The 19,093-nt window shown below is 40.9% G+C and overlaps 1 protein-coding gene and 1 pseudogene across 1 annotated transcript; both read right to left on the bottom strand.

Moving 5' to 3' along the window:
* Positions 1-16,041: 16,041 nt before the first annotated feature.
* On the bottom strand, positions 16,042-18,153 carry LOC148098013 (uncharacterized). The gene is made up of 3 exons (XM_087830989.1): positions 17,842-18,153; positions 16,616-16,690; positions 16,042-16,527 (listed from the first exon to the last, which is right to left on the bottom strand). Exons 1-3 carry the CDS (start codon positions 18,151-18,153, stop codon positions 16,042-16,044), a joined length of 873 nt encoding a protein of 290 aa, XP_087687115.1.
* A 43-nt stretch (positions 18,154-18,196) lies between these two features.
* Positions 18,197-19,093, bottom strand: part of LOC148098012 (uncharacterized) — a 902-nt pseudogene continuing 5 nt past the window's right edge.

Raw genomic sequence — 19,093 nt, 5'->3', positions numbered from 1 at the left:
TGTGTGTGTGTGTGTGTGTGTGTGTGTGTGTGTGTGGGTGTGTGTGTGTGTGAATCAGTGACTTGGTTCTGTAGCATCATTTAAATACTTGAAACACAAAGAAACTGAATGAAGTGCTTTCTTCTGGCAGGCAAGGACTTCAGCTGAAATGCACCTTCTTCTTCTTTTGGTTGCCACAGCAGATCTGCCTCTATCTCTGCCATCTTTTGAAGCTTCCCTTTCACTCTTGCTGCTATCCTTTTGTCACAATTTAGTCCGGACACTCATCTCCACCTTGCATTGGATGGTTGACACCACATTTCACCAAGAAGATACACTAAAAAAAAAACCCTGTGGATCGTGCCATCCTCTTCTGTCACACCAGCATGTCCTCCTTCATAAACCTCCTCTGAGGTTTTCCTCTTTTCCGCCTGGCTGGCAGCTCTATATTCATCATCATATATTCAACATTCTTTGTGCATTATATTTATTTCTACTCTGTACACGTCTCAGCTTTGCCTCTGATCTTGTTTCCGAACCGTCAAACCTGAGCTGTGCTTCTGATACAGTATAATTATATAAGTCTTCAACTCTGCCTCTTTTCTTAATGCCACAATCTTCAAACCACACATAACGCCAGGTCTCAGTACCATCTTTTGAAGCTTCCCTTTCACTCTTGCTGCTATCCTTTTGTCACATTTTACTCCGGACACTCATCTCCACCTTGCATTGGATGGTTGACACCACATTTCACCAAGAAGATACACTGAAAAAAAAAACTCTGTGGAATGTCAAAAATGGGTTTCTTATCTGTCCGTCTGACTTGATATTCACAGCTTTTAGTTGTCTGTAACGGGCCATATGAGCACAAACTGAAACATAACTAAAAGCCAACGATGTGCCTTTTCCCCCATAGGTCTGTCTCAAATGAAATGCTTTACAGGTTTTAAAGTGCGCTTATGGTGAGTGTAGAACCACTTCTCCTTCTCAACAGGACAGTTTGTTGGTTGATCCATCCCAGATATACATGCAGCTGATGAGCATGCCCCTTGGAAGGAACCCTGTGGAGGTTTCCATGCATGTCTAACTAAGAGGAGATCCCTGAGCAGGCTCTGAATATGTTGCAGGGATTATACATCCCATCTTGCCTGACCTCAGACTCTTAAATGAGATTCTGGATTTTGTTGCTACAGAGAGAAGTCCCAGCACCACCATCCAGACCAAGTAGTCCGGGAACTAGACGCACGTTTCTGATAGCATAAAGCTAAAAAGAATATTTATATATAATACTGAAAGTTTCACTTCTTTCTGTGCACATGGACTGAAACCTTTTCTCACTCAGAGACAAACAGCCCTCTCAAAAGAGCAGCACAGCTACAGCCCTTCACAGATTCTAATGCACTGTGGCAGTTCTGCTGTCTATAAAAAGCTTTATTTTGCCACACAGTTGAAGTCTGCAGCACATCAGACAGACACACACTGGACAGCAGGGCCTGTGTAAAGCTAGAAGGATCGAACCCAGATGGTCCAGTTCTTTGTCAACTGGCACTGAGTTTCCTAATTATTATTCGTGTGAAGAGAGGCTCCTCTTTGAGCCTGATAGCACTGGCTGACGTGGCCTGAGGCGAGGCCAAGGCTGACCCTGAAAACACAGCAAAACAACAGAGCCATTCTCCATGCCAGAAATATACACACACGTTCAGTGGCCTGTTTGATTAAGACTTATCTAAAAAGCCAAAGCATCTGTGGTGGATGCTACAGCTTAAAATGCCTGTTTCAACTTCTCAACACCATTTCATGAATCTACAAAAAAAGGCAAACACTCTAAATTTAGAAAAAGAGAAATCAGACTCACACACTGAAAAGTACACACACAGTCACGTGCTGGCACTGAAACAGCAGCAGTTATTTATGTCAGTGAATGAAACTTTTATAGTCTTCAGCCTTATTCTGTGTGAAGTGCGCTGATCTTCAGTGTCTTTGTTCACTCACACTTTGCAAAACACAGTTTAGCCTACAATGAACACACTGTGTAAGCTCTGTTATGTATATACACTGATATACAGGGCTCTTTTTAGACAAACACCATACTGAATGAAGCCTTCTAGACTACATTGTGTGCGACTGAAGCTAGAATCTGAAAATTGGTGACATGGGTCAAATTATTTTGGTCTTGAATTTATTCCTTTGTGATAAAATTCAACTGAACCTCAAAAGTGAGGTAGAGTTAAAATAAAGAAATTAAGTGGACTGACATTAAGTTCACATTCTTGCTCTGAGGCAGCATTGCTAACCAACATGCCGTCATGCCGCTGTGTGTTTTTAAATGATTTCATTTAAAGGCAAAAAAGCTACCTAAATTTACCAGGCCCTTTGTGAAAAAGTCATCGTGGACCTGTAACTGGTTGTGCCACCCTTGACAGTAAGAGCTGCAGTCCAGCATTTGTGATAACTGGCAGTGAGGCTTTCACATCACTGTGGAGGAAGTTTGGCCCACTTTTCTTTGCAGAATTTTTTCAAATTTAGCCACATTGGAGAATGAGCATGAGCCGCCTTCTTAAGTTCATCTCAAAGCATCTTAATTGGATTTAACTCTGGACGTTGAACAGGCCACCCTAAAGCCTTCATTTATAGCTTTGAGCTTCATAACCCAAGGGACCTCGAGCTGGAGGGCACCAACTCATGGCCGCACATTCTTCTTCAGGATTTTCTGGTAGAGAGCAGAGTTCATGGTTACACTCAGGAAGGTAAGTAGTCCAAGTCTCAAAAGAGTAAAGCAGCCCGAGAACATCACACTATCTCCACAATGTTTGACTAAGATTCTAGAGCAGGGGTCTCCAACTCCAAGCCTCGTGGGCCGGTGTCCTGAAGGTTTTAGATGTGTCCTTGATCCAACACAGCTGATTCAAATGGCTCAATTACCTCCTCAACATGTCTTGTAGTTCTCCAGAGGCCTGGGAATGAACTAATCATTTGATTCAGGTGTGTTGACCCAGGGTGAGATCTAAAACCTGCAGGACACTGGCCCTCGAGGCCTGGAGTTGGAGACCCCTGTTCTAGAGATTCCAAAACTTTTGTCTCATCATTCCACAGAATATTTTCCCCAAAGTCTTGGGAATCATTAAGATGTTATTTGCCAAATGTAAAACAAGCCTTTGTGCTCTTTTTTGGTAAGCAGCGGTTTTTGCCTCAGAACTCTTGACAGTCTATTTTTACCCGGTCTTTTTCATATTGTTGAGTTGAATTGTGAACTCTGACTCTAACTGAGACCTGTGGTTCCTTAGATGTTGGCCTGGGCTCTTTTGTTACCTCCTGTATGAGTCATTGATGCGCCCTCCTTGGAAGGTTCACCTAGGTTTCAAGTTGTCTCCATTATTGATGGAGACATGATGTGTCTGGAGTTAGGCCCAAAATGCAGACTCCAAAACAGATTAGAATAGACAAAAACAAATCTTTTTTAAGGTGAGCTGGCAAGTAAGAGCTGAAATAAGAGATGAAATCTGAATTAAACAAAGTCAAACAGAGAATATCAAAAAGAATCTAAAAGTGAAAATGCTGGGTCCAAAATCCAGGATCATGACACTCGCTGCGGTTCACTGTGTGACCCTTTCCAGACTGATAGACGTCACTGACTTTGTTTCTCAGCTGTTTCTTTAGATTGTAGCATTTTTGAGATCATCTAGCCTACTTTTGTCAGACAGGTTTTATTTAAAGATCTTGATTCAACGGTCTGGCAGTAATCAGACCTGGGTGTTGCTCATAAAACTCGGCTTTCAAAAACTGTAATCACAGTTAATGCATGATTTAACAAGGGGGAGTGATAACTTTCTAACACATGGCCAGGGAGGTAAACTGAATTATGTATTTACTTTAGGTTATCTTTGTCTGATGTTAAAATGTGTTTGATGATCTGAAACATGTAAGTGCGATAAATATGCAAAAATTAAGAAATCTGGAAGGGGGCAAATACTTTGGGCGATCGTGGCTCAAGAGTTGGGAGTTCGCCTTGTAATCGGAAGGTTGCCGGTTAGAGCCCCGGTTTGGACAGTCTCGGTCGTTGTGTCCTTGGGCAAGACACTTTACCCGTTGCCTACTGGTGGTGGTCAGAGGGCCTGGTGGCGCCAGTGTCCGGCAGCCTCGCCTCTGTCAGTGCGCCCCAGGGTGGCTGTGGCTACAATGTAGCTGCCATCACCAGTGTGTGAATGGGTGGATGACTGGATGTGTAAAGCGCTTTGGGGTCCTTAGGGACTAGTAAAGCGCTATACAAATGCAGACCATTTACCATTTTACAACAGGGTACAAAGAAGGTAATAAATATATATTTTCTAGCACAATCAAGCAACAAAACTTTACTTGACTTCTACCACTGCGCCTACGGTATCCTAAGTATCTCTATAAAGGTGTACCAAATGAAACTTAGCATAATCATAGTTAGAGGGAATGCAAGAGTGTAAGGAAAAGTCAAGGACATGGCAAAGGTGGCATTAACAAAGGGCACAGTTATCCATCCAATTAAATTTATAACCCACATTAAGCACTTTTGGCAGTCTGCGTTGTAGAAATTGAAAAATGGAGGATGTGTGTCTTCGAGCATGCCCCCTTAGCACATACACACACTCTGTACTCCTCAATCAAAGTCCTGGAAGAACCATTTTAAGGGAAACCAATATGCAAGGAAAACGCCATTAGCAATTTTACAATTTCATGCATCAGTGCTGGGAACATGTCTCTGGAAGACAGGAGGGCATGGACAAAAGGTAAGAGGCCCCACTCTCTCTGCGACAAACACATGAATGAGGTAGAGGAAAGTGAATTCTCCCCCTTCACTGCATAAGTGTAGTACATTACTCAGCTCTTGCTTCTTGCAGCCTTAGTTGGGCAGAATCAAGAACTAACATCTGCTCTTTGCACTTGTATAATGGGGAATCTAAAGGTGTTCAATGCATGTTACATAAACTGTGAAAGGCTGAGATTAACTCAGGGAAATCAGCACCTCAAAAAGTTGCATTTCCAGAATAAGAAATGCGTCTTCTACATATTACCATGTGCAAAAAGAGGTGGGCATTTTGATGATGGATGAAGTTGCCAAGTATTTTATTCTACAGGGTGGGCCATTTATATGGATACACAGTAATAACATGGGAATGGTTGGTGATATTAAAGTCCTGTTTGTGGCACATTAGTATATGTGAGGGGGCAAACTCCTCAAGATGGGTGGTGACCATGGTGGCCATTTAGAAGTCGGCCATCTTGGATACAACTTTTGTTTTTTCAATAGGAAGAGGGTCATGTGACACATCAAACTTATTGGTAAAGTCACAAGAAAAACAATGGTGTGCTTGGTTTCAATGTAACTTTATTCTTTCATGAGTTATTTACAAGTTTCTCTTTGTTCACAGCCATTGACATGTCGAAGAGGTTAACACGTGAGGAGCGGATCGAAATTGTGTTGATATCTGGTGAACGTAGTAACCGGGTCATTGCGGCAGATTTCAATGCAAGACACCCTACGAGACCACCCATCTCCCGTGCTACAGTTAGCAAACTGCTTGCTAAGTTTCATGAAACTGGTTCAGTGTTGGATTTGCCAAAATGTGGACGCAAGAAAACTGTCACTAATGAAGGAACATCAGTGGCTGTCCTAGCTTCATTCAGCAAGAGCCCACAGCGTAGCACTCGCCGCATGTCACTGGAGAGTGGCATTAGTCGAACATCCCTTCGGCAGATATTAGCTACTCACAAATGGCACCCTTACAAACTCCAGCTACTGCAGCATCTCAACGAGGATGACCCAGATCGGCGCACAGAATTTGCAGAATGGGCAAAACAAAAATTGGAACAGGACCCTCAGTTCACGCAGAAGATTTTGTTCAGTGATGAGGCAAACTTTTATGTGAATGGTGAAGTTAACAAACAAAACCACCGCTATTGGTCTGTCACTAACCCACATTGGATGGATCCCTCCAAGACTGTTGGAACAACAAAAGTGATGGTTTGGTGTGGTATATGGGGTACAACGATAGTGGGTCCATTCTTCATCAATGGAAACCTCAAGGCCACTGGATATTTGAAATTGCTACATGATGTGTTTCCCTCTTTATGCACTGAAGCTGGCACGTTCCCTGAGTTCTTCCAGCAAGATGGTGCACCACCACATTATGGGTGCCAGGTCCGAGCATTCCTAGATGAACAGTTTCCTGGAAAGTGGATTGGTCGTCGTGGGCCAGTTGAATGGCCCCCAAGGTCTCCCGATCTGACCCCCTTAGACTTTTATCTTTGGGGTCATCTGAAGGCAATTGTCTATGGGGTGAAGATACGAGATGTGCAGCACCTGAAACTACGGATACTGGATGCCTGTGCTGGCATTTCTCCTGCGGTGTTGCTATCAGTGTGTGAAGAGTGGGAGAAGAAGGTTGCACTGACAATCCAACACAATGGGCAGCACATTGAACACATTTTATAAGTGGTCAGAAACTTGTAAATAACTCATGAAAGAATAAAGTTATGTTGAAACCAAGCACACCATTGTTTTTCTTGTGACATTACCAATAAGTCTGATGTGTCACATGACCCTCTTCCTATTGAAAAAACAAAAGTTGTATCCAAGATGGCCGACTTCTAAATGGCCACCATGGTCACCACCCATCTTGAAGAATTTGCCCCCTCACATATACTAATGTGCCACAAACAGGACTTTAATATCACCAACCATTCCCATGTTATTACGGTGTATCCATATAAATGGCCCACCCTGTACAGTACCATCACTGCAGCTGACCAATCACACTGCTGTATTGTCATAGCTTTCCAAGTTAAAAAACAAACAAACAAACAAACAAACAACCCACCATAGACTGGTTAGTGTTAAAAATGTTTCTTCAGTGCATTATGGAAGTTATACACATTGAAATGATAATCGATGGTCATGGCAATATTTGTAGAACAACCAGTCATTTGATCAGGCCTAGTTCCTGTGTACTTTCAGTGAAAAATTACAGTTGGACATCAATCTGAGCTTCACTTATACACATGTCTACTGCAACTCATTTGTGATGCATTTCTTTGCATTAGGGGACTCTTCTCCACTGGTTGCCCAGTGGTTGTACTCTGGTTATATTTCTATATTAAGAACTTAGAGTCTGTGATATTTTGCAGTTGTTTTCCTGCAGCAATTATGTAACTATTTGTGGAGGAATTTCTGATTTTTTGTTTCAAATCTATGATGTTTGGGCTGAACTTGAATGTAATGTAATTTTTTGTTTAATGTGAATTTGTGTATGTTACTGTGTATGTAGACAGCAGCAGGTTTGTGATTTTCACTAATTTGTCAAAACTGATTGCCCTACAACACAAATAGAATGCACCAATACAGTCATTGTTTTCCATAGTCTGACTGTAGTTGCTAAATAAGATTGTACACTTGTTGACTTTCAGTCAAACTTGGAAACAATTGTAGCCAGAAGCTGAATGGAATGTTTGTTAAACTGTATGAACAGATATTGGGGACTGTGCCACAGGCACTTTAACTAAGTCCTTTTGGACAGCTCAAGCAAGCGAATTGTTTTCTCTGACAAACTAAGTTTTACATTAAGTTGTTTGTTTGTTTGTTTTTGATGTTGTTTTGTTTCATGGATTCATTTAGTTTCTTTGGAGTCAGCAGAACTAGCAGTTGCATGAACATTACACAATTATGAGAATGAAGCACCAAAAGTAAACCGAGTCATATTCCTTGTTTGTGTGCACAAACTTGGCCAAATAAAGATGATTCTGGGTATTATGAGAAAATGCTGACTTCCCGAGTTGACACATTACTAGGTTAAACTAAATCTGAGTACATTTCGGACTATTTTTTAATCAGACTTTGATGAAACCTTTTTCATGTGATTTTGTACATTTTCTTTATATCTATGCAGCAGTATATTTAGTAACTTACTACAGCCACCTTGCCCAAGACCCCATGTACTCCTTATGGGTTTAAAAAAGTATGAAAGACAAGAACAGAAATCTGCATAGCTATGAGTGTCAAACTGAGTGGGCAGAGGAGATGGATGATTCTCCTTCCACAGAGAGCCGGATTCTGCCAGAGTTTGTGGATCAAAAGAGGTTATAATTAAGTCAGAGACGTACTGGAGGGATCAACCAACAAGCTGTCAGTGCTGTCAGTCTTTTGGAAGAGAACACAGTACTATAATTTGCAGAGTTGAATGGGTACAGTGGGGACACTTTTGACAAGCAGCAACAAATTAAATATAATGCACAAAAGCATTGTGCGCAGGAAACACAGCACTTGGAATTGACAGTCTGAGTTTGTTATTGCAGCTCTAACAAATTGGGGAAACCAATGACCTACCTCTTGATTTAGCACAGTTGATGTTGTATGTCAAAGAATGTCTAATGGGGAGGGGTGGATTTAGGGGACAGTACCAGGGGAGACTAATCACTGTTTCCCCAATGCAGTAGCTACTGGGTCTGGTGGGTTGCAGTGTGGGGTGAGAGAGGACTGTGGAGCACAGCTGGGCTGAGTGGGAGGGAGATCTGGAGAGGAACCGAGCAATCACCTCTGGACAGTATATAAATACACATCACCTAAAAGTGCAACTGAGAGCTGTGTATGTGTATGTGTGTTTGTCATGTTACAGTGGCGCCCAACTTACTGGTACAACATGCCAAAGGATCGGCCCTCTGCTTTCGCCCAGTGGCTCCGGGGCACAGCGAGAGTGGCTCCCAGGGGGAACAGAGGAATGGGTCAAGTGTCACCGTCTGGAGTTGGCTACGGCATTGGCACTGGCAGCACGAACGGAGGTCCCACCCACAAGATCGCTGCCAGGGGAGGGGACAGGCCAGCCGCTTCCTTTCACCAAGGATGGTCAGCCATGATCCAACAACCCTTTCCTCTCGGCTCTCTCTACCCAGGTCCCGGCGTTTCCGGGCGCTGTACCCAGCTCACCAGGGGCTGTGCTGATGCCAGGGCAGGAATGTTTTGGGACACTTCTACCTGGAGTGCCCACTCATGAACGTCAGCCAGGCGTTCTGTGCCAACAAACTCCCCCGAGCCAGGAGGGACACATTCCAGTGCAAAGGGGGTTTACACCAGGCTATCGTGGACTCAAGCTGCACCCAGACCCTGGTCCAACAAACCCTGGTTGAGCCAGGGGTATTGTTGGAGGAAGGGTGGGTTGAGAATAGGAGTGTGCATGGGGACATTTACAAATATCCTATTGCATCGCTTCGGTTGCCTCCTGTAATTCACTCCATGGGATTTTTCCCACTAGAGCAGTTTCGTGATGACACCCTACGCCCAGCCTTTGATCAGGTGATCAATTGATGGTCATATAGTGGACCCTAAAGCAGCGTTGACCTACCTGCATTTTGTTCTGATTAAAGTCATATGGGATATGATAAAACTGTGCAGCGAATAATGGTCTGATATTATCAGTCGGGCAGGTAGATAGATATGCACCGATGGTGTCCATCCTGCCTGGAATGTCAGCTGGTGAACCAGCAGGCCATTCGAAAAGAGTCATTGCGCCCACTACCATTAATAGAGGTCCCTTTTGAACGCAATGGCATGGACCTCATCAGGTCATTTCACCAGAGTGCGTGTGGCTTTCACTCTGTTTTAGTTCTGGTGGATTATGCAATGCGATATACCAAAGCAGTGCCATTCCACACCATTTCTGCAAAAACTGTGGCACAGGTGCTGTTTCAGGTCATCTCTCAAGTCGCCCTCCTGAAAGAGATGCTGACCGACCAAGGCATGTCATTCATGTGTCACACCCTAAAAGAGCTGTGCAAATTACTGGGCATTAAATCTATTCAGACCAGCATCTACCACCTTCAGACTGACAGGCTGGTGAGCTGCTGAATGAAACTCTATAGTCTATAATTCGTAAGTTCACAAGGATGAACACAATTGGGATGGCTGGTTTGACCCTGTGTTGTTCGCAATGCAGGAGGTGGCCTCCAAGGGTATGATTTTCATCATACTAATCACACTTTCCCCTATTGCATAGCTGCTGGGGCCTGGGGGATAGCAGTACGGACGGAGCGAACTGTGGAGCAGAGCTGAGCTGAGCAGAAAGGGGGATGCATATGATCATCAACAGTACAATGACACTGGTCCAACCAGGCCGGCCAGTCTGGTTGGACCAGCGTCACTGGTCACTGATGTGAATCTGATGTTTTATGTGATCACTGATTGAAGCTTCTGAACTCTAAGGAATTCTTCAGGTAGAGATAGATGGATTATGGCCTGGGGCCAGGCATGAACCGAACTGCAGATCCTTTGCCTGAATTCCTCCTTTTCCTCCAGGCGAAAAGGAAACAACCACCGTCCAGGGCAAATGAGGGGCTGGTTAAGAAACTCCTTGAAATTTTCAAAAAACAAATTCTGCTGGGTCCAGTCTGGCTGGATCATTCTGTCACAATCTGCCAGCAGTAAAACACACCACTTGCCCTATAGAACAATAACCAGCAAAAAGCACTGGTGATCGTGTTTCCAATACAATTAATGCTTTAGCCACAGAATAAAAGCAGTGTAGCCCTACCTGACATCTACAACAGAGATTAGAGCCACGTTAAAAACAAAAATATTTGAGAATAAAGTCAAATTCTATTTCAAGAAAAAGTTGAAATGTGAAGAGTATAATTGTTGTTTCAAGACAAACTACCATGGCTGCTTTCTCCTCTATATAGCAGCCATGGCAGCTATCAGAATATGTTATTTATAAGGAAATGATTTCTCACACAGTGTGGTGATAAGTATAAGAATGTTTAAAAGATGGTGCAGAAAGATGCATCTGGTCAGAAGAAAAAAAACCACAAACTTGGAAGAGTTGTCTGGATTAGTACAAAATAACATGGCTGACAATGGTACCGATGGTTGTGCCAGAAGACAAGATAGCCTGGCTGGTCAAGTTGTTTCACTAACGCATCTACACAAGAAATTTTGTAGAAGGCATAGGAGCTGTGAAAGTTTGCCTTGAAACAATAACTGTAATCTCCCCATTGTGACTTTTTTCCTTTTTTCTTGAAATAGAATTTAAATTCCAATCTCAAAATTTCAACTTTATTCTTATCTCTATAATTTTACTCAGGTGTCAGTCTGTCATCAGTTAGCTGACTGCAGCTGGTCCAAAATGCTGCAGCACGGTTACTAACTGGCACACGCAAGCAAGACCACATATCTCCTGTACTAGCATCCTTACACTGGCTGCCAGTTAGTTTTCAAATTGATTTTAAGATGTTATTATTAGTTTTAAAGGCGTTGCATGGGTTAGCACCCTCATACCTTTCTGATCTTTTAAATTGGTACACTGCTGCAAGATCGCTGAGGTCTGCAGATCAAATGCTCCTGGCTGTCCCGAGGTCCAGATTAAAGCACAGAGGAGCAAAGTGTCGGGCCTTTACTGGAAACTGCTCCTAAATTGTGGAATGAACTGCCCCTTCACAACAGGACCATTGGACACTTTCAAAACCCGTCTGAAAACTCACTTTTATTCCTTGACTTTTAAGTCAGAATGAGTTTGTACTACTTGTATTTGTCTTATTTCTTCCTCAAATCTTCTCATTTTATGCTTGTTTTTCTTAATTTTTATCAAATCTTCCTATGTTTTTTTTTATCTCTTTTGATTATCTTAAATGTACAGCACCTTGATCAACAGTTAAATGTGCTATATCAATAAATTTGACTTTGACTTTCTAAACACAATGTACACAGTAGTTTATTTTATCATACTGACCTGGTAGTCTAATATTTTGACAGCATAGAATGAAACTATCCATGTTTATCCCCAAGATTAAAGGCCTCTTGTATCCATTTCTACTAGTCTGTTGTTGTTCAAACACCAATTTTTCTTTGGTAAACTCTGCCAAGTCCGCTGAGTCAAAAAATCGAATAAATAATCCATAAAGGTCATTATTTCTGCATATCTGAAAAATACACACATGCATGCTTGCAATGTACTTGTTCTTAGATTGATATTTAAGAAAGAACAAAAGACGCTGAGACAGAGTGAGATGATGAGGGATCTGTTGCTTCTATAGTCTATAGTGATTTATGTTCATATCACTATAATTACAGTAAATTTATTCCTCGCTTTGTCACGAGGTCATCTTGCAGCTGTGTTAACAGCCCCTCTAAATCAAATTTGGGCCTGAAAGCTGGCTTGTGTTTGTGTCACGGCATGGGAAAGAAAGGGCCTTGATAAAGCTACAGTATCATAGCCACCTTCAGGCTATTTCGCAACAAAAGCACATTGAGGGAGAGTGCTTCCATAAGCGTGTGTCCCAGAGGTCACACACAATCAGTATGACGTCAAAGCCCATGGCTATGGTGACACAAGGGGGTATCAGCAGAAAACCCTCTGCTGAGTTGGAAAACATCACTGACGTAAAGGGCAGAGTTGCTACGCCCAAGGGAGATAGAGTTGTCTTTGCGTGCTACAAGGTGAACTTAGATATAGCCAGTGCTCTCCACCTTTGAACCTCCAATGATTGACTGGAGACATAGATAAAAATCTTTCCTTTCTCCAATACTGACTGTTTACTGTATATATCTGTATATAATGATACTGGTCTTTGTAAGTTAAGTCTAATTGCATAGCCGGACCCCGTGTATACAGTGGAATGCAAAGGGTTGGGTAACTCTGAGTGAATAAAAGATAAACTCCAAAAGCATGAAGTTGAAAGATTAAACACGTTTCGATTGAACACATTAAAACAACAAGTTTCAAGAACTTATCGATATTTTTTATATGACTGGGATTTGTCAGTGGCTTTGAACCCTTTCTTCATTTATGGTAACTGACAGGTTGACAGATGACGTTATAAAGGAGTTTCTGTGGACTATGATGTTTACATTGTAATCTTTTGTGAGAGTTGTTTGCAGGAAGAAGAGACTGTCATGGTCCTGGGTGTGTTTAATTTGAATCTCTTGATTATTGTTATTCATGGTTTTAGTTCTTTTGAGGTTATATTTTGTTGTTCTAGCTTCCAGTTTCAGTTTCTGTACCTTTCCTGTGTTCCTTGTGTCATATTCATTCAGTCTGTTTCTCAGTGTCAAGTCCACATCTTTGTGACTTTTCACTCCTGTTTTACTTTGAAAGTCCACGTCTCATGTCAGTGTTTCTGGTTTTGCTTCCCTTGGACTTGTCAGGTTTGATTGCTCCCAGCTATGCTCTCCTCCTTTGCCTCATTCCTTCGTTTTCCCTCAGTGTATTTACGTCCAGTTTGTCTTTCTGGCAGTGTTGTGTTGTACACAGCAAATTCAAAAGTGTTAAATGTTTAGGTGTTAGTTGTCTTCTTGCAAAAGTAGAGTTAATTTTACTCTAAGTAGAGTCACATTCTTTTAATGTAACTCTGAGGTGTAAAATGATAGTAGTTAAAATCGAGTGTTAAAAATGAGTGTTTCTATGTCAAATCTGGAGGTGTTACAATGGAAACATTAACTCTTGACCTCTTAACTCCGAACTCCTACAGGGGCTATGACACCAATAGAGTAAATTCACAGACTCCGCCCCCAGCACCATAGGCTCCAATCGAAGCTGAAGTGAAGCCGTTTCAGAACATTTTGCTCTACATATTTGAGTTGTTTGCCATGCTTGGTAAGTCATTTTTTTCAAGATTGTTTCAATTATTATTATTAGCTTTTACTTCTGTGGCTCTTTGGAGTTGAGACAAAGCTGTGTGAAAGGCATTAGCCATGTTGCTCGCTGATAGCATAATATTCTGTTTTAGCTAGCTGAAAGGTATTGTTTGCGGGCAAATACCACAGCCTTGAAAAAAAGCTTGCATGTGAATTTTCAGTCAAATGTTTGGTCAAATACACCTAAAACAATGTCTAGAATGTGAAATGTTGGTATAATGGTGCTACTTGAAGCCTGAAAACGATCTCCCATAAAAAAACGAGCAAACAACAGTAGCGGACGTCCTGACTGGGTTCTACGTTAGCGTTTAGATCTTGTATTGAAGAAATAAGTGATGAGAATGCTGTTATTTGCATTTACCAGCTCACCTATGTCAGACCTTTTGATAAACAAAATTCTAATGAAAGTGAGAACATGTACACTGTTACATCTTTCAGAAAATGTTTTGAAATTGTGGTGCACAGTTCAGAATAAATGTTTTTCAAAAACCATTGCGTCTTTTTAGTAAATGTTTATTTCCAAAGGAATTTCTAGAAGTTCAGAACAGTAAAATTCCCGCTTTTTAGAATTAATTACTTATGTAGTTAAACTAAAATACTCTTTGAGAGTTAATATATAAACTCTTAACACCTAGTTAGCATTAGTAAGTGTTAAATTATCAACTCCAGACAGATTTGGTGTTTAACACTAAATCAGAGTTAACGTACCAACTCTCCAAAAAGAGTTAAATTAACACTCTCTGGTGTGGACCCATATAGACACTTTAATAGTGTTGAAATCAAATCTGACAGTGTTAATTTGGACATGCTGGATTTGCTGTGTACCCTTGTTCGGCGCTGTTTGTTCTGCCTGCCAACCCTGCCTGTGTCCTGGAGTCTGCATTTGGGTCCTCCATTCCTGCCTGCTGAATTGTTTTAAGTTAATTCGGCACTATATACCCACTTCAGCAGCTCAGTTATTTATGCATTCCATGATTTTCTCTCATTTTTCATATTGTATGACAGTTTGGACCCAAGCAGCACCATCTACAATTCAGCCTGTGGTGTCCTTATATAACCAATCTTTTAAAAAGAATGGATAAAAAATCTGTTCGGTGGCATCACTGTCACATTTTAAAGAAATATAATCTACTTAGTTTTAAGAGTTTTAATCATTTTGTGTTTTCTTAAATTAGTTTTTAAATGTATAAATAGGATGGCCCCAGAGTGTCAATAGATACATCCAGAGACAAGATAGTAATCGTATTACAAGGAGCAAGGTGAATGGCAACTGCAAGATATCATATCGCAGATCTACATTCGGTCAAAATTGATCACAGACATCAGATCCTTTACATTGAAGGTTAAAGTTTGGTTAAAGGGAAATCAGAGATGTAGTCATTTTAACTAATGATTTTAATTTTATTTTAAATTATTATCTATTAATTGTAATTGTATTCATGATGTAATTTGGTTTTATGAAAATGTATGTTTTATTGTCAAATGTACCTATTTTTAATGTAAGCCCAAAAAGGGACAATTGTTGAAAATTAGCAATAGCTATAAACTCATGTGTGTTACATCAGATTCATGTTTTGTACTTGCACTATGTTAAACTGCACTGTCCCTTTAAATAAATAAAGTCAAATTCAAACACAGCCCATGATAGAGAGCCTGGAAAGGGGAAGGTATGCTCTGGAGAGAAGAGGAATGAAAGTCAGTCAAGCAAAACAAAATACTTGCATGTAAATGAGAGGAAGATGTGTATCTGTTAAGATGGTAGAGGTGGGGAAGAAGGACGAGTTTAAATACTATATTACAAATACAGAGCACTGGACAGAGCACAAAAGGGGTGAAAATGAGAGCGCAGGAGGGGTGGAGATCAGTGTTGGGTAAGTTACTTTAAAAAAGTAATTAATTACTATTACTAATTACTTAATCAATATTGTATTTAAAATACTTATCTAATTACTGTGTCTGAAAAGTAACTTAATTACTCAATAAGTAATTTAACTAAATACTCCCCATAAACCTTGAGTGGACAAACAATAGAAATTAAACTCTTTAAATAATAAATAATTTAAAAAGAAATACGAGTCAACATGAAATAGTTTAGCCTTTTTGCTTCCTGAATCATCTTTATTACATTCTATAAAAAAACATAAACAAATATATTTTTCTGCAACATATCTGAATAACAAAAAAGCTTAACTTAAGAAATGTTAAACATGACATGTATCACGCTGTAAACATTAAAATTTTTACAGTTTCAAAGCAATGAGTAACATATACATACATAATGTATGTAATCATGTCATGTGTTTCAACAAAGTGAAGTTTGGTTAACAAACAGAATTCCTCTGAAACTTCCTCAAACCAATGAGCACCATATTTCCTGCATGCTGTATGCACTCATGTTTTCCAAAACATTTTTTGTACTACTTAGCTGTGTTGTTTTTGAAAAAGTTGTTGTATCTCATTAATGTAAGTCTCTCAAAGCGTTCACTTGACAGTCGGTTCCTTCTGGGTGTAAGCACAAGATTGCCGAGGCTAAAAAGCCTTTCGACTGGTGCGCTTGATGGTGTGGCTGTGTTGTACCTCAGTGAAATGGCCTTAATCCTGGGAAACTGGCTAAGAACACCGAGCTCAGACCCAGCAGATTTCAAATATTCCATCACCTCTGTTTCAGCAGAGTAGGTACAGTCGTCCTCCTCAAATGAAAAAAAGTCATCAGTGGAGTCAGCAGGGTTCTTGTGATCTTGAGCAGATTGTTGGTTTTCAAGAGACAACCCACGGCACTCTGTAGTAAGCATTGCCCTAACCATCTCTTCTCTGATCCAGCGTAACTTAAATTTAGGCAAAGTGACTGCAGCCAGGAGAGCTTCTTTATTGTCCATCATTGAGGAAAAGCGCACCTTGATCGCCTATGAGACAAAAATACATCAGACACTTCACATAAGAACATGATAAATAAAAAAAATTTATTTTAGGGTAAGGCTATATATAGATTACCTTAACAATGATATCAGGGAGGGATGCTGTCAGCTTAAGCTCGTCCTGCAGTGCCAGCGTCCTGGACATTAGAATCTCCTAGTGATGGGGATTTCCGGCTCTTTTTAGAGATCCGGCTTTTCCGGCTCGGATCACTAAAAAGAGCCGGCTCTTTCGGCTCCGAACCGGCTCTTCAGGTTGTTTTGTTGCTTTAATTATTTAATCATTAACAATAATATAGAATTATGCAGAAAAGGAATTACTAATGTAAAAAAAAGTGGTTTTATTTATATATGTTTATATATGGCCCCTAGAGACAAAGCACGTTCAAACTCTAAAGCACATTTCTACCGTTAACTGAACTTCCAAAACAGAGCTACCTAGATCACTTAAATTGAAAGCATATGTGTATTGTTTGTGTATTCATACACAAGCACTCATATTTATTCAAATAATTTTAAAAAAAAAAGTTCATTTACCTGTTACTACCACACACGAAATCCGGTTGTTGGTACTTGCTGGCTTGTGTAGCCACTAGGTAACAAAAGCTCAACACTGCGCCCTAGCATCCTGGAGCACTTCTGTTGTCTTTTGTACTTGATTCTGAGTTTGTACGTGCTTCTGAGTTTTTACGCGTTTTGGAGTTTTTACGCATTTGGGAGTTTGTACGTGCTTTGTCTCTAGGGGCCACCGTAAATATACTTTATTTATTCACTCCACATAAAATGTAATAAATAAATGATATAATACAGAAAACAACTATTTACATTTTAAACTTTTAACTCTTTAAATTTTCAGCTTTTTCCTTTTAAACAAATTTTACGTGAAACAACACAAAACACTGCAAACCACAACACAATTAAATATAAATTAAAATATTAAAACAAAAAGAAGATGCACATTATCTGTCATATTGGCCTGCATGAATAAACTTTCTGAATCCTTTATCATCTGCAACTGAAAATAGTGGATGATTACTATACCTTTCTAATGTGACGTTGTTGTCCCTCGCTCTCTTTCTCTCTGGCTCTGTTCCTGTGCTACTGCGAGTGTAACTAACGCCCCTCCCCCCTCTGCCCAGCGCAAAGTACAGGCCGCGCGTGCGGCGTTTAGCGGAAAAAAGGGCGAGAGAGAGGGTGAGAGAAAGAAAAAAAACAACCTCACGGCTCCCAAAAAGGAGCCGGCTCGCGTCGTTCACGTCAAAGAGCTGGCTCTAAGAGCCATTTCGTTCGCGAACGACCCATCACTAGAATCTCCAGAGTTGGAAGAAGGATTCCAAAATAGCAGTTCTCTTCTCCTTGCAATATGTCGAGTGCAACAGTGAGTGGCTTCAACACAATACAATACTCCTTTAGGAACAGATCCTCCCGATCAGTGAAGCATTTGATTCCAAACTGAGTGCAGACAGTATTTAATTCAGCAAGGGGAATGTCAGGGATCCTGGACAGAGCGTCGTGGAATGAATTCCATCGTGTTGAAACAGGTACTATGAGTTTTTTCTTGAAAAAATTATCTACCAACTCGGAAGCAACAGAAGAACGGTTTGCTTTTGTCCACATTGCAGAACACTTTGAAGTTGCACTTCTGTAGATAAATTTTGCCTCATTTGCTTGAAGCCATTTCTTAGATCAATACAAGATCTAAATGCTAAGGTAGTGCACCTTAAGTGTGGAGGGAGAGAAAACTGTCCTTCAGATTCTGTGGAGAGGGTCTGCTCAACATCAGTAAATGTCACCTCTTCATCTTCTTCCGATTCCTCATCAGAGTCTGATTTTTGGAACATTCTAAAAGCTTTGATCAAATTGGACCCGTTGTCTGTGACGGTGGCTGTCACTTTAGAGTTCAGTCCATAAGCCGAATGTACTTGCTCGATTTCATTGCCGATGACATCACATGTGTGTCTCCCACGAACTCTTTTACATGCTAGCGCTGCATGTCCTCGTACAAAAGTAGAAGGATCAATCCAGTGTGCCGTCATTCCGAGAAAACTTTTGTTATGGCTGGTCCAAATGTCAGCAGTCGTGGAAATATATTCCAAACTCTCAAATGTCTCTTTAAGCTCCATTTCCATGTCAGCATAACACTTATCTAAGTAAGTAGAAAATGTTTTTCAATCATGCAGTGCTGCTTTTTTGCCATACACAGGTATTTTGTTTAATATGCACCTAAAAGACGGAGACTCTACAGTACGCAGCGGTAGCATCTCTTCCACAACGTAGCCTGCAATCATTTTCTTAAGCTTACCTTCAGACACTTTCTGTGTTGCTGAAGTGAAATCAAGTTTCGTCTGCAGCAGGAGTTGCCGCGGTGTTATCCATGGATGATGAAGATGGCTCACTCAGAAGGCTTTGTCTGTGCTGCCGAGTCAGGCGCTTCAGTAGATTACTCGTGCTATTGACAGCAGCCGATAATTTTTTCTCCCCAGGACATAGCTTACATATTACTGTAATGTTCTTGTCTGCTTGTTTTAGAAAAGTGAAGAGACGGGAATATGTCCAT

This window comes from Neolamprologus brichardi, chromosome 17, assembly GCF_056152115.1.
Source record: "Neolamprologus brichardi isolate AB-2024 chromosome 17, ASM5615211v1, whole genome shotgun sequence".
Lineage (NCBI taxonomy): Eukaryota > Metazoa > Chordata > Actinopteri > Cichliformes > Cichlidae > Neolamprologus > Neolamprologus brichardi.
Note: the sequence above shows the minus strand (reverse complement) of the source record. Positions and strands in the feature narration are given on the sequence as shown.

What these genes read in the sequence shown, in the direction of transcription:
- LOC148098013 (XM_087830989.1), bottom strand. Translation starts at nt 18,153, where the DNA reads ATGTGGACAAAAGCAAACCGTTCTTCTGTTGCTTCCGAGTTGGTAGAT. An exon ending in TTCCAACTCTGGAGATTCTA is followed by an intron (nt 16,691 to 17,841) that starts GTGATGGGTCGT and finishes CATCACTAGGAG; the next exon opens with ATTCTAATGTCCAGGACGCT. An exon ending in TCCCTGATATCATTGTTAAG is followed by an intron (nt 16,528 to 16,615) that starts GTAATCTATATA and finishes TTTGTCTCATAG; the next exon opens with GCGATCAAGGTGCGCTTTTC.